Raw genomic sequence first — 13,461 nt, 5'->3', positions numbered from 1 at the left:
CAGTAGTAAGTAATTAATGATGATAACTCAAGTAGCTAGGCTTGAGTTAACAGGCAGCATAATCTACATATCTGCTACTCTGTTTTTTTATGTTCCTAATCTTGCCTTGTTCTGTTGTGAAGGCATTTTTAAAAATGTTTTCATGAGTGCATAATTTGCACATTTATAACTCTATATGCAATAACTATCACTTTATGTCCCTCCTCTGTAAATGCCACATGGAATTAGTGGAAACAATGGATTACTTACTATAATATTTTAATAAGAATGCTATATTCAGTTATTGCAATTGAAGCTTTCCTAACTTTTCTTAGAAAGAACTATCACATTGTAACTGGCATCATTTTCAGTTGAAGACCCTTTGAATGGGCCCCATCCTAATTGTTAATTGAAGCATATTCCCAGATTAATTTCGATGTGATTTAATTTGAGTTCAGATGGTTGGTTTCAGAAGCTCCTGGCAAAATGGAAGTTGGGCATGTCTTCATTTGAGCCTTGTACTAATAACTGTTTTCGATACTGTACAAACATGTTATGATAATGTTTCTTCAAGTAGAATGAAGAGAGATGAGATTCTGCATATTGCAGGGTGCAGGAATTAACTGTAGATGTTTGCCCCCAGGATCAACAGGATCAGTAGATGCCACGATGATGACTAAATATGTCACCTGATCAACAATATATGGTGTTTGTGCACTTTGAGAAACAGCAAACAAGGAGCCTTTCACCAGATTTATTCCAAGAAAGAAAAGAAAAATTTCATCCATTTGTCTTTTTGTCAAAAATGTCCTTGTTCATTACACCTGAAAAAGAACAAGACCACCAGCACTCAGAACTCAACAAAACAAATAATTAACAGATGACTAGATTTAGTCCTCATGTATACATTTCAAATTAGTTTGGGTTCTTACTTGTGGTACAATATCATATGTATATCCAAAATACACATATAGTTTTCTTTCATACCCTCTGTCTAAAAGTCTCAGCTTGAGGTTGTTCAAAAATGGCATGAAAAAAAAAGAGAACAGGATGCAACCACTTTAAATACGTTACAGAATTGAAATACTTCCCATCGTAATAATGACAGACAATCAAATAACATTTTCTTTTAAAACTTTGATATTTACAGCAATTATGTTTTTGCCACTTTTAACAATTATGTCACAGGTGATCATTACAATGACATTACATCACAGGTTAGAGTCCCGCTGCTCTGTGATGATGGGAAATATGGATTGGGTTCACACTTCCTGAATGAGCAGAAATATACCCATAGTAAAGTATCATAAAAGTTTGATGTGAATACAGCCCTCGACTTCACTCGAACAAAAGAAAACAATAACTGAAGGTAAGTTTTTTTCACTTTGCAGCTTGGCCAGGAAGTAGACAATGTTTGCTTGGCACATTTAGCCCTGACTCTCTAAAACAAACATAAAGGGACAGATACACACTCAGTATAGAAAACTGTTCTAGGCTTAGACTCTCAAAAGCAGTTTAAAAACTGCCTCCGGTAATTTTTTTCAATGAAAATGTCATGATCAAACACTTCAATGCCTTTGGGAACTAAAATAATAATTTAACAAGAGGCATAGGTATTTACATAGGAATCTATGCAACGTCACAGAGGCAGACACTTCATATTGCACATGAAAAAGGCAGGTACGTATGAAAACAGTGGTTTAGCAATAACAGGGATGGGAGAAGGAGAGAGAGTGTGTCTCTTTTACAAACACATCTGTATGCCCTTTGAGAGACGTATCGATAAAAATTCAGACCACGAGGCCGACCAAGGGATGCATATGCTCCGATGTAGGTGTAACACATACATCAAACCACTTTGCTAACCAATTAACTTTCCTCGCTAACGCATCCTCCTGAGACCCTTTCATCAAGAAATTATATATTTTTGCTTTTCATCTACTTTCAGTCTGTTATCAGGGCCGTATGAAAGGAGACATAATTAAAGAAATTCTCTTGAGGTTTCTATTTGCATTATTCCTATTAATTTCGCTTTGTAAGGACTTTATGCACCAAACATTCCTCCTTTCTCTCTCTTTCTCATCTACACACCCACTCCTCCATCCACTCATTAGCTCACTCTCTCTCCTCTCCACACACAGCCCACACACGGTACAGTCTCTCTACACGTAACTATCCTGTGGTTATCTCACCCTAACTCTGCAGCAGGTCCTGTTTTAAACATTGCAAGGTTAAACAAAATATGGCATATTCTAACACAAAACCCCCATGGTCCCAAAACTTGTCTGTGATATACTTTTAATTGAGGCACAATCTGAGAAATTAACGAAAAAATGTCCAAACATTTCCTTTGGGATGCAGCAATAATGAACTGTTACTTTCAGGAAAGAGTCATGTCTTTGATGGCTACATCTCTAGTTCCTTCTTTAAAACAACTTCTGAGTGCACTGAGAAATAAAACAAAAAAAAGCTGTTGTGTCTGCCGAATATCCACCTGATGTTTGTGTACATAACTTAAAGTAGAAAGAAGAGAAATGACATCTGAGGTCTTCACACAGGTATTTCACAAATATACATCTTCTGAGCATGGCGATCATTCAGTCGACACTTTGATACTCAAACTATGTCTATAACAAATATACAACATACATACTAAACAGACTCTTTATTTCAATGTTCATATATTAAAAGCTCTAAGAAAGGCAGCAAAGATGCGCAATAAGGCAGATCCATATGACACACTCTGGACACACTCCATATAACACACTCTACTCTTGCACATTTACACTGACAGATGAGATGGATCTTTTAAAGGGCTTCGGTTAATCTCTATCTAAAGTTGTTCATGAGGAAATCCCAAAATGAAAAAGGAAGAGGAAGTAAGAATGGTGCAAAGGCGTGGGAATGATGGCAGGGGAAAACAACCCAAGGTTGTGTTTTAGGTTAATAGTGGCCTTTATTTGAGGTGTAGCTGTGATCAATGCAGTCAATATGCACAGGGACTGTCTGTGTTAATGTGTTATGGTGTTATGGCGAGGGATCTGTGACTCTGTCAATGGTAAGTGATTGTCAAATTGGCCCTTAAACCTGCAGAAATCAGATGAAATACAGATGAGGATTATAATGCTGAATGATTTAAGCCCCCCGTACAACTTTATGCTAATGAATTAATTAAATAAACCCTTAAGATGCGAATACAAAAACCTGTTGTGATGGTATAAAAATGTACTGCATTAATTTTTAGCCATGGAGAAATCAACAAAGATGAAAAGGAATAATACATGAGGTGTCGATACAGCATGCATTCATAAGCATCAGGTGAGGGACTATGGCAGCCGCTCGAGTGTGAACAATGCCGAGCCATTGAAATCAGTATAACCTATTATGAAACATTTTACACAAAGTATAGCACTTTATCTCACTGTTACATGTTGTAGTAGTCTTTATCCATAAGAATGAACTGGTTCTTCTCTGTTATGTGTCTAAACAGTATGTGCATGTACATATGTGTGTAAGTGTGTGTGTGTTATTACAATCGTAATCAGGATCAGTACTGTGTGAGTGAACTCGTGGTAAAAACTTAGTTTTCCGGCATCACTGCTGAAAAAGATAAAAGTCACCACCTTCTGCTTCCTGAACTGGAGACACAAGCAACATGTAGCATGTAATCACTGAGCCGGCTCTGATGGTTCCGCTCGTTTCACATCACCTGTCAGATTCAATTAGTTTGAAACTTTGTCCTGTCGTTCTGCATGGCCTGCTTAGCATCTAAGTGATTGACAGCAGAGAGGTCCCTCCCTCTCAGGTCGCTAAAAAGGTATCCTCAGCCCCTTATTGGACCACAGAAAACTTCAAGATACGCATGAGCAGCCCGCTGGTGTCACTGACCCCTGCCTCCTTCTCCGTCATCAAGGCAACCATTGAGGCAGTGGTCGTCGCTCCCGAAAGCTCCCTGCGACTGCAGCAGCTCATATTCCTGGTCCAGGAAGTCTAGGCTGTTGTTGCTTGGCAACCCACGGATGGTGAACTTGTGGGACACTTTGGTCCACTGCTCCCGATTTGCCGCCACTCTCTCATACAGCTCTGTGGCCCCAGGAAACAGTTCAGAAAGCAGCCTGGAAGAAGAGAGGAACAGGAGATCATGCGTGAGGTAAGATACAACAATGTGCTATAGAAATCCATGTGATTTTTACATTAGATCACCATCGTCGTCACAGCCTGTGAATTTGCAAAGATTTTACATTCCTAAATAAAAGGGTGAAACTGATCATTAAACGACATCTTCTTTAAAGTGCATTTGTTTTACTTTACTTTTATTTTGTAACAGTCCTCTTATTTGCTTGGGGGTAGCACAACAAGCTGCAAACACGAAGTTAACCTGTGTTTAATAAAGTTTATATGGCAAACATGTTAGCAGACAATACCTATTTGCATATCCAGCAGACACTTAGAAACACCGTCATTCATTTAGAGTTGTGATGCTGTGTCTGTCTGCTGTTTGATGCTGGTCAGGTAGTGAGTTTATCACTGCTAAGAGGGAGAGCAGTAAGAGGGAACCAAAAAGGAAACTTGTAGGGCCATACAACCAAAACGATTAGATGCTAAAATATCTACTGATATTTATCTGTGGGTTAAATGTCAAATATATTAATTAAAGCAGCTTTTATAATTGAAAACATCCATACAAAGTTTAAATGAAGTTTGGACATTTCTCAATGAGTCTTTTTTTAGGAACAGAACTGCTGAATTTCTCTCCCTTTGTTCAGTACTTGTAAAGTGGGGACCAGCATCAGATGAAACCCTAAGACGTAGTGATATGTGCTGAAAGGGATCAGAGCAGATACGATATGATGTCAGGCTTTCAGACGCACTTGTATATGGGCATGGCGATATGTTCCATGAAGCTTATCTGTAGTTCTGGGATGTACGCTTTCTCTCTGTCCATCATCTCGCTGGGCCTGTTCCCCATGGCTTTTTCCTGCACACACACACAAACACACATAATACAGACAGGCATGAGTAATGAGCTCACTATTGTGTAAAATGACACACACTTCAGCCACTTGCTAAGTCATTTCACATGTCATTTCACAGCCAGCGTAGAGTGACACATACCAGATCTCCCTGTGAGAAGAACTCTTTATAAATCAGCTCCTGTGGACACAAAAAGGCACACGTCTGTTATCGTCCATACTGTTATATAATCAATGTACAGGCTTTGATTATCTTTATGTCATGTCACTCAACAAAACTGGCTAGTGAGTGCATTATGTACCAACTGATATAACACAAGCCAACAACTAAAAGAAATGGGTTTATAGTTTTCTTTTCAGTAAGGATTAAAACACATTGGCTGTAGGTGTTAGGTGTTTGGAGATTTACGTTGCAGGATTTAGGACAAGGGTCAGGGGTTTGGTGTTGAAAAGGGGGCAGACCAAGATTAAACATAATCCTAAAATGTAGTGCAGTTTCACAGGATACAATATAATAGGATATAAACTGAAGGGTTGTTTCCAGTTGTACAGCTAAGCATCTCGTAATATTTAACAACCCACAAATGAGGAGAGTTTTACTGTACAATATGTTTGAATCGGAAATCTTTAGGAATGCGCTGCTGAATTGAGCAGCTGTAATATGCAGGAATGTCTTGCTACTAACATTATTCCAATTAACAGAGACGGAATATAAACAACAGCCCTTAAACTACATCGCCCTTTGTGGTTTTGAGAAGCTGTATAGACAGAGCAGATTGGTGGAAAATCATTTCCTACATTACTGCTTTACTTTTGCAACATGTGCTGCACTAATGACTAAATATTAATATTAATATATGCTCACATTACAAGGGTAATTAAAACTGAGACACATTAACATGACTGAATATGCTGAACTATATTTGTCAAAGGCATAAACCCCATTGGAGGCCTTACACAGTAAGAGTATGAACTAGCGCTGATTCATAGATTGTTATGTGATTGCTTTAACGGTTATTCCCCAACTTAAAGGTATTCTTCCTTTACCTGGAAGAAGACATTTACATTACATTATTGCATTTGCAGAAGTATGGACTGGGTGTCTGTGCGACATTTACGGAAAAAAATCACAAGTGTCACCCAGTTAGTGACGCGTTTTCCATCACCCAGCTGTGGCTGGTCTGCCAGAGAGGGTAGGCGGAGCTAAGTGGCTGCTTTTTTGTATTGTGAGTAAACAGTAATCTACTATGGCTGAACGAACAAAGAAAAGATGGATGACTACAACTTCAAAAATAAGTGAAAATCCAAAGAAAAAGAAACCAATTTGACGCTCAGATGAAGGCAAACAAGCAAGACCATGACAAAGGGAGCCAGATTGGTTAAATTGGGATGTGTGCTCCCACAATTACCAATTATCGCCAGTGGGTGGCGCTCAAGAGCACAGAAGTGAAATCTTTGGGATTAAATCTTTAAATCTGGTATTTTCTAGTTGAGCTCAATTTGTGGTTACACTTATAGAATAAATTAAAGACATTTGTGCGAACTGACAGCAATCTTGCGTGTGGTTTTCCAGCCCTTGGTTTGGTCTGACAGGTCACATGATGTCATCAACAGGCACAGCAGCATGGAGCGGTGGTTGCGGCTTTTTGGGTTGTATCCGTCTGAAACACATGCACAAGATTAGTCTATCAAAGCTGCACTATTACACAGGAGGTGACAGTAAATTAGATGTAAAAATTAGACATAAATATCAGACTGCACTCAAAATTTGCCGTTGCTGTATCGATAGATATTGATGATGATTGGAAGCCACAACTTTAAGTTAGGTGAAGGAAGGAAAGATTCAATGTTACTTTACTTTTCATACTTCCATTCCCTGTTTTGTTGAACTCTTTCAGCTATGATTGACAAATTACACACTGCGGTGTGAGCCAGTCTCTAACTCTGAGGCTTTCATGTCCTTGGATTTCTTTAACAGCACAAAATTGATTCCACTGAGCAGACGTCCACTCAGGATAACTTATAATTGGTTGCATTGAGGCGTAACAAACCGCCGGCCAGGAGGTTACAGCCAATTATATTACATAAGAGTGCAGTAAGCAACTGTCTCCTCCAAACGGTAAATAGTCCAGTGAAAGTAGAGGATTACACAGAGTGGCGCTGATGAATACTGCAGGTCTGACCTCAAATGTCTGCAAAATAAGTCACGCAATAAAAGTCTGTGTGAGACTTTAGTGTGGAGCCAAAGAGCGAGGAAATGGCTTCATTTTCATGACTGTATCTGTACTGTGTCCTTTTGTTATTATTGGTTTCCTGTTATGAAATCAGCCCTCTCTAATACAGGAAATAAAACTATTGCTTTGGTTTATCTGATTGAAGCCTCTCTTTGCTGTTCAAGGTTGTGATTTATAAGCAAAAGTAGAGATTAGACTGTGCACGAACTACAGTGACGTACCATCAGCCATCTTCTGCAGGTCCTTGAAAATGCGGAGGTGGTGAGCCAGGTCTGTCGCCAGGATGATGTCTCTGATCAAATCCAGCACACGCTGGTAGTCCTTTAAAAGCATCAGAAATAACTTCAGCTTGCAAACACACAGATTACAGGGTGAAGTCATGTCTGATTGTCAGATTTTATAACGCACCTTCCTGGAGAACTTCTCAAAGATGTTGCAGCCTATGGTGTTCAGGATGGCGATGGCCTGGGCAAAGTGATGTCTCTTTCATGACAAAAGGAGCATGATGGGAAATAAATGAGTTAATTTGAAAATTATGCCTTTGAAAAGAAGTGATGAGTCATGTTTGCGACACAACTAGAAAAGAAAATTCCTCCCATTGCCTCAGCACTGACAGGAGGAGGTATTAAAGTTTGATTCTGGCCACTAGGTGTCGCACAAACACAAAACAATTTAAGTAGCTCACATACTGAAGTTCAGTAACTAAGAAGGAACACAAGGACATCGGAAAGTTGTATTATTTCTCGTCTAAGAGGTACGTAGTGTAATACATTATTAGAAGTAAGGTTATAATATACATTGGTGTGCCATATTCATGTCTGAAAACATTAACTACAACCTCAGAAATGTGTATATGTAGATGTTACAGGAGAATTGTTTGAGAATTTATTGAGGCACATATCTCCATGATGTGTGTAACTGGCTGTGAGTTTACCTCCATCACAGATCCCTCTGAGCTGTAGAGAGCTGCCAGCACAGATTGCTGAAAATAGAAACATACAGAAACAACATTGTTGCATAATGACAGTAAGAGCATGTGTGTGTGTTTCTGTGTTTGTGTGTCATTTAGGTGCTGCAGGATTATGCATGATTAGAATGCAGCAGATCAACATGCTTCTAATCACAATGACATCCAGTGTCTCACTGATGCAAACTGATGCAACCACAGACTGTGATACCACCATAAGACACCTGCAGGCTGTTCTGCTCCTTTCTGAGCATCTGAACGTCAGTTTTTAGTTTGCATATTTGAAGCCAAGGTGAAGCGCTGCTCTGCTGCACTCTACGTGTTCAGGAGGTTTAATGTTTCTAGGCTCAAAGAAAACATGAAGTGTGCGCTCACTGAGGCGACTTGGAAAGAGTTGTTGGTGCCACGGTGGTCCAGGTCATGGCACATACAGGAGACAAAGAGAGCTAGAATCTCTATATCCCTGAAACGAGAGGAAAGAGGAGGGTGAGGGATCAAAACAACTTCACTTTCTGGATCAACAAAAAGAATGCCACAGTTTGATTTATTAAGAGATTAAGGGGGAATTCACTAAGAATGAATTACACTGATAGCTCCATAAATTGAGCATCTGCACCCGCTATCTGCTCCGTCTCAAGGTCCAATTCTCAAAGCAAATTGCACTGATGATATTCAGGAGCAAACACGCCCATAAAGTTTTGCAGATCGGTGCAGTTTGCTCTTGTTTTGTGTTTGATTGTGGAGAGAAGCTGTCTGCACCTTCTCTCTCTGCTGCGCCGAGCTGTGCTCTCAGGAACCTCTGAGGTAAACTCACAGCCAGGTGACCTCCCAGGCACCTCTCAGGCATTAGGTCACCTGGTGAGCGCACACTGACAGGTCTCAACTCCATGCGCACATCGGTGATGAGCAAGGAGAGGAGGGGGCAGTTGTTTAACAGTTTATTATTAAGTCCAGACTCGACAGGTGTTTACTAGTTTAACTGTCTGTAACGCAGCTTCATTTTTTAAAATGAGCGTGCAACAGCAGCTTGTCCATATAATAATCCCCGTCCTGCGTAACGGCTCCGGACCGTCTGCCCTGTCTGTGCCCATGTGCCGGGGTTGAGCCTCGCACAGCCCCAGACTGATTGGTCTCCTGATTATTATAATAATGACAATTTATTATTATAGTAAAGACAATATATTATTTACAGACAAATACATTTTTGGACACACAAAAGGTGGAACTGTTGTCATCATCACTGGAAACTCAGAGCGTGACAGCCCTTAGAATTCTGCGCCGCAGTTACCACCAACTCTCTGCAGGCGGTAATATTTTCTCTCAAACTGCGCGGTGCTGTTAGCGCTGCCGTTTGTGAATGAGGTGTTTTTGCCACAAGGCTCATTTACATAGAAAGGCAAAAATTTGCTCCAGATGTCTGCATAATGATTTAAATACATGCAAACGGCACCGGAGCACAGAGACGCTGTTTGCTCTGCAGCGCACTTTGAGGTGCATTCAATCCTCTGAGTGTGATGGAGAATGAGGCAGTCTTTTTGTGTCATTTGCACAGGTTTTGCAGGTGTGAAAGTCACACAATCCTTTAGCGAATTCCCCCCTAAGATCATTAAAGACGAGCAGAGGGTGTGATACTTACTCGAGGTAGTTGGACAGCCCTAGGTTTTTGTAGAGCAGGTAGCAGAAGTGTGAGACAGAGAAGGCATGCATCCAGTTGTGGTACGGAGGGTCCCTGTAGCCTTTCTTCACCATCAGACAGAACCTGATACCAAAGCAACAGTTTAATTATCATCTACTACACAGAATGCAACTGGTGACACATGCAGCACATGCAAATGAGTGATGAACTATTGATCATTTCTAAGCATAGAAATGCTAAGAAAATCTTTCTACGCAAATCTTTTATTTCCAAAGTGAAGCAAATCTTTCCTTTCAAAGTCTTGGGGTCCCAGTCGACTGAAAAAAACTAAATAATTTAACCCCAAAAGCCCCCAAAGTCTGCCTCCTTCACATTATTGATGCTTACAGCAAAGTTTCAGCAGCAGGACCACACCACAACCGTGCCTCCCCCTGCATTCCCATAAATTAAAACCTAACCCTCTCCTCCTCTTTCGCTCTCACATTCTGCACCCCTCCCTCCTACCCTTTGCTATTTTCTTTCTGTCTTCCTATCCGTAGGTTCCTGAGGGGGTTCGTTGTGCCCCAAAATGTAGGCCGCAAGAAGTGTGCACTTAACAAGAATGTGATCAGATGATGGATGAGGATAAAAAAAGATACACCTAATCAAAGTGAATTAATGCCCAAAACTTTAAAATAATTAGAGTACACAGACATGCACACAGGCTCTTAGATTGAGAGAATGAGTTGATGGAGTCAGACCTGGCGAGAGTGTGCACGTCGATCTTGTACGTGTTGATGAAGCCCATGTCTTCAAACATGCTGAGGACGCACTGCAGACACACACACACACCAGCATCAGTTACATCACTTCTATTTCTGTTCGCTGATTTTTGTGTCTCTCTTTCTCTCCCTTACCAAAGGTGTGTTGTCATCAGGCAGGGAGCGAGGCTGGTACGTGAACTCGGCGAAGCACGGGTGGGTCTCCAGCACCGGTTCGATCCCCGTCACCAGCAGCTTAGACACCTCTTCCTCTGACACCTGCAACATACACATACTGAATCATATTGAGTACATGATATTGACAGTGTCAGTAAACGCAACATGTCCGTGTGCAGGAGTGTATGAGGTGCACAGGTATGGTTTTACCTTCATGTGGTACATCATCATTTCATTGGCCAGGTGGGACCTGAACTGAGCTTCATGGACCTTCTTGTACAGCAGAGACTGGAGAAGCAAAGACACCATATTACAGATTACCAGAGGTTGAAGTAATGAATTACAATGTTTTGAGTATTTTTCAAAGTCAGTAATTTTACTTAAGTAGGTTTTAAATGAAGTAAAGTAATTTGCAACATTTGTAAATCCATCTGTTATGGATATTGCGAGCTAGAAAGAACGCCAGACGCCAATCAAATTCATCACATCAAAAACAGGCCAATCAGGTCAAAGTGTCATGCATCGCATCAAAACAGCAGTGCCGGTTGATTTTGACCCAAGTGAAGAAGGAGAGCTTACTAGCCCGATAACGTTAATGAACCATGAATGGGACAGAAAAGAGTTCGGAGGAAACACCACCTTTGACACAGACTGACACTGAGGATGGAGATCGTTTGATCGCTCGCTTCAAAGCCACCAGACTCCATTAACAAAACAGTCATTTTACCTCACAGAACACGGGAGTTGCTGGTTAACCGCTGCCTCATTACACATCGTAACACACACCGAACTAACCCTTTAAAACGCCACACAATAACACAAACAAATTAACCAACGGAGGCAGACCTGTGCTCTGCGAGGAAAAATGATTGTTTTGCCAATGGAGTCTGGTGGCTATGAAGAGAGCAATATAACTGCTGGTTAAACAAAGGATCTTACTCTTTGACTAAAGGTCCATCTGTTGTCATTTTGACACCAAAACCTATAAACGTAGGGCCCAGGTTTGAAAAGTTGAGCGCTAGAGATTACAATAAGCTTACATAACCCTGCTGTATGAAGCCATTCATGGCATTAGTTGGAACACCTATTACTTTACATAAGTACTTTTACTTTTACTTGAGAACAATTTCAGTTAAGTACCAGTACCAGAATATTTCAGTGATTTTTACACCTCTGCTGATTACTATCACAGTGTTATTTTATAACTGATAATATTCCAGTTAAACTGCCCGGGTACAGTACACTCAGTTTGTATGTGTCATGAAAAACAACATAAGTCAAACCGAACATTGTTTACTGTATTTCAGTGCATGATGGAAATGCTTTTTACAACCTGAAACAAACCATACACCCCGAGTGAGCACTGATGAATAATGCATTTGGTCAGGTTTAAATGATTAATGAGCTGCCTAGAAGGCAGGAGGTAAAAGTTATTTTCCCAATCAAGTATCGTTATAGTTTGTCGATAAACTATCGAGTACCTGCAGTCATTCAAAGGTCAAACGCTACAAGAGCTACTTAACATGGAGGTGAATCGGATATAGCATAAAATATCCCCACAGCTGAACTTGTAAGAGTCTTTCCTCTCCATTGCGGTGCCTTACTTTGGCACGTTATGTGAAATCAGTTTCAAACATGTATTATGATTAAAAAAACACTATATTAGTTATTTATCAATCATGTTTGAATCTTTTAAATCACTCAGATCAATTGCGTAACCGCCTGAGGGCATTGTTAGAGGGAAGATAAATCCAGTTACTCAGAGTGAATCGATGTTGATCAATATTTCAGCTGCATTCTGCTAAAGATAAAAGGGGCTGTAATAATGGGAATTATGAAATTTTAAATATCATACTCAGAGAAAACAGTTTCACAGCAAGTGAGAAAAAACCTTTGTGGTTGTCAGTGAAATACATCGCAGCCCTCTCTCCTACAAACATTTTCATCATCGTCTCGGTGAGCGACGTACACCAGGGCACAGCTGAATGTGTGTTAATGGGTTTGCAGCAGTCATACAAAGCCTATGAACTCCACCATAAAAGCCACTCAGTTCCAGCTCAGATTGAATCTCTTTAAATTTCCCCCGAGACTTTTCTCTGCTCTGCCTTTTTGCTCCCGCTGAACTGATCCCACTTTGCCAGACAGGATCGATGTCTGTACCAGCACTAACGACAGACCCACCGCACTGCTTTAAGGAGGAAGAGACTCCTAATGATGGATGTCCTGGAAAAGCTTTGTTTTGTTGCTCTCTGTGCAGCCCAATTATAATAATGACTATAAAGGGCCATGCAGAGGTGACATTATAATACATGACTTTTTTGGGGGGAGATATGTGCAAAATAAAGTTGAGTTAATGAGCGTTTAGTGAGCAGGAAGATGGATTTGTAGCTTTAAAAGTCATGTCACAAACTGTTTCACCGCTGCAAGCAGAAAAGAAGTAGTGGAAGCCGTCTGTTATTAATTTGCACTTTATAATGATTAGCTTATAATTGTTCTGCAACTTTCATCATTGTTAGAGTATATATGTTTGCTTTAACTGGGCATATAATGAGTGATGATTCAGCATACTGTACCAGGGATTTTAAAGGCGATAGAGTCAGTGCCTCCAGTGGGAGTAGAGACTTACATGGGCGATGCTGATCCCGCAGTAGATGGAGAAAGCTGTGGCCAGGTCCTCGTCAAAGCGGTTGAACCACGGCCCGTTCATTTTATTCACCAACTCAGCGACACCGATCACCTCTGGAAGAAAGAGGAT

The 13,461-nt window shown here is 40.5% G+C and overlaps 1 protein-coding gene across 1 annotated transcript in view; it reads right to left on the bottom strand.

Moving 5' to 3' along the window:
• Nucleotides 1-717: 717 nt before the first annotated feature.
• LOC138597439 (cGMP-dependent 3',5'-cyclic phosphodiesterase) overlaps nt 718-13,461 on the bottom strand; it is a 127,161-nt gene continuing 114,417 nt past the window's right edge. The window contains exons 20-32 of the mRNA XM_069669039.1: nt 13,333-13,445; nt 10,917-10,994; nt 10,686-10,808; nt 10,530-10,600; nt 9,790-9,912; nt 8,529-8,616; nt 8,121-8,168; nt 7,595-7,669; nt 7,408-7,507; nt 6,501-6,613; nt 5,095-5,133; nt 4,851-4,957; nt 718-4,094 (exon numbers count right to left, since the gene is read on the bottom strand). Coding sequence (XP_069525140.1) covers nt 3,860-4,094; nt 4,851-4,957; nt 5,095-5,133; nt 6,501-6,613; nt 7,408-7,507; nt 7,595-7,669; nt 8,121-8,168; nt 8,529-8,616; nt 9,790-9,912; nt 10,530-10,600; nt 10,686-10,808; nt 10,917-10,994; nt 13,333-13,445 — 1,313 coding nt within the window. The 3' untranslated portion in view covers nt 718-3,859. The remainder of the gene's footprint in view (nt 4,095-4,850; nt 4,958-5,094; nt 5,134-6,500; nt 6,614-7,407; nt 7,508-7,594; nt 7,670-8,120; nt 8,169-8,528; nt 8,617-9,789; nt 9,913-10,529; nt 10,601-10,685; nt 10,809-10,916; nt 10,995-13,332; nt 13,446-13,461) is intronic.

Source organism: Semicossyphus pulcher, unplaced genomic scaffold (assembly GCF_022749685.1).
Source record: "Semicossyphus pulcher isolate SPU_LCO1_2020_fin unplaced genomic scaffold, fSemPul1.0.p SCAF_19, whole genome shotgun sequence".
NCBI lineage: Eukaryota > Metazoa > Chordata > Actinopteri > Labriformes > Labridae > Semicossyphus > Semicossyphus pulcher.
Note: the sequence above shows the minus strand (reverse complement) of the source record. Positions and strands in the feature narration are given on the sequence as shown.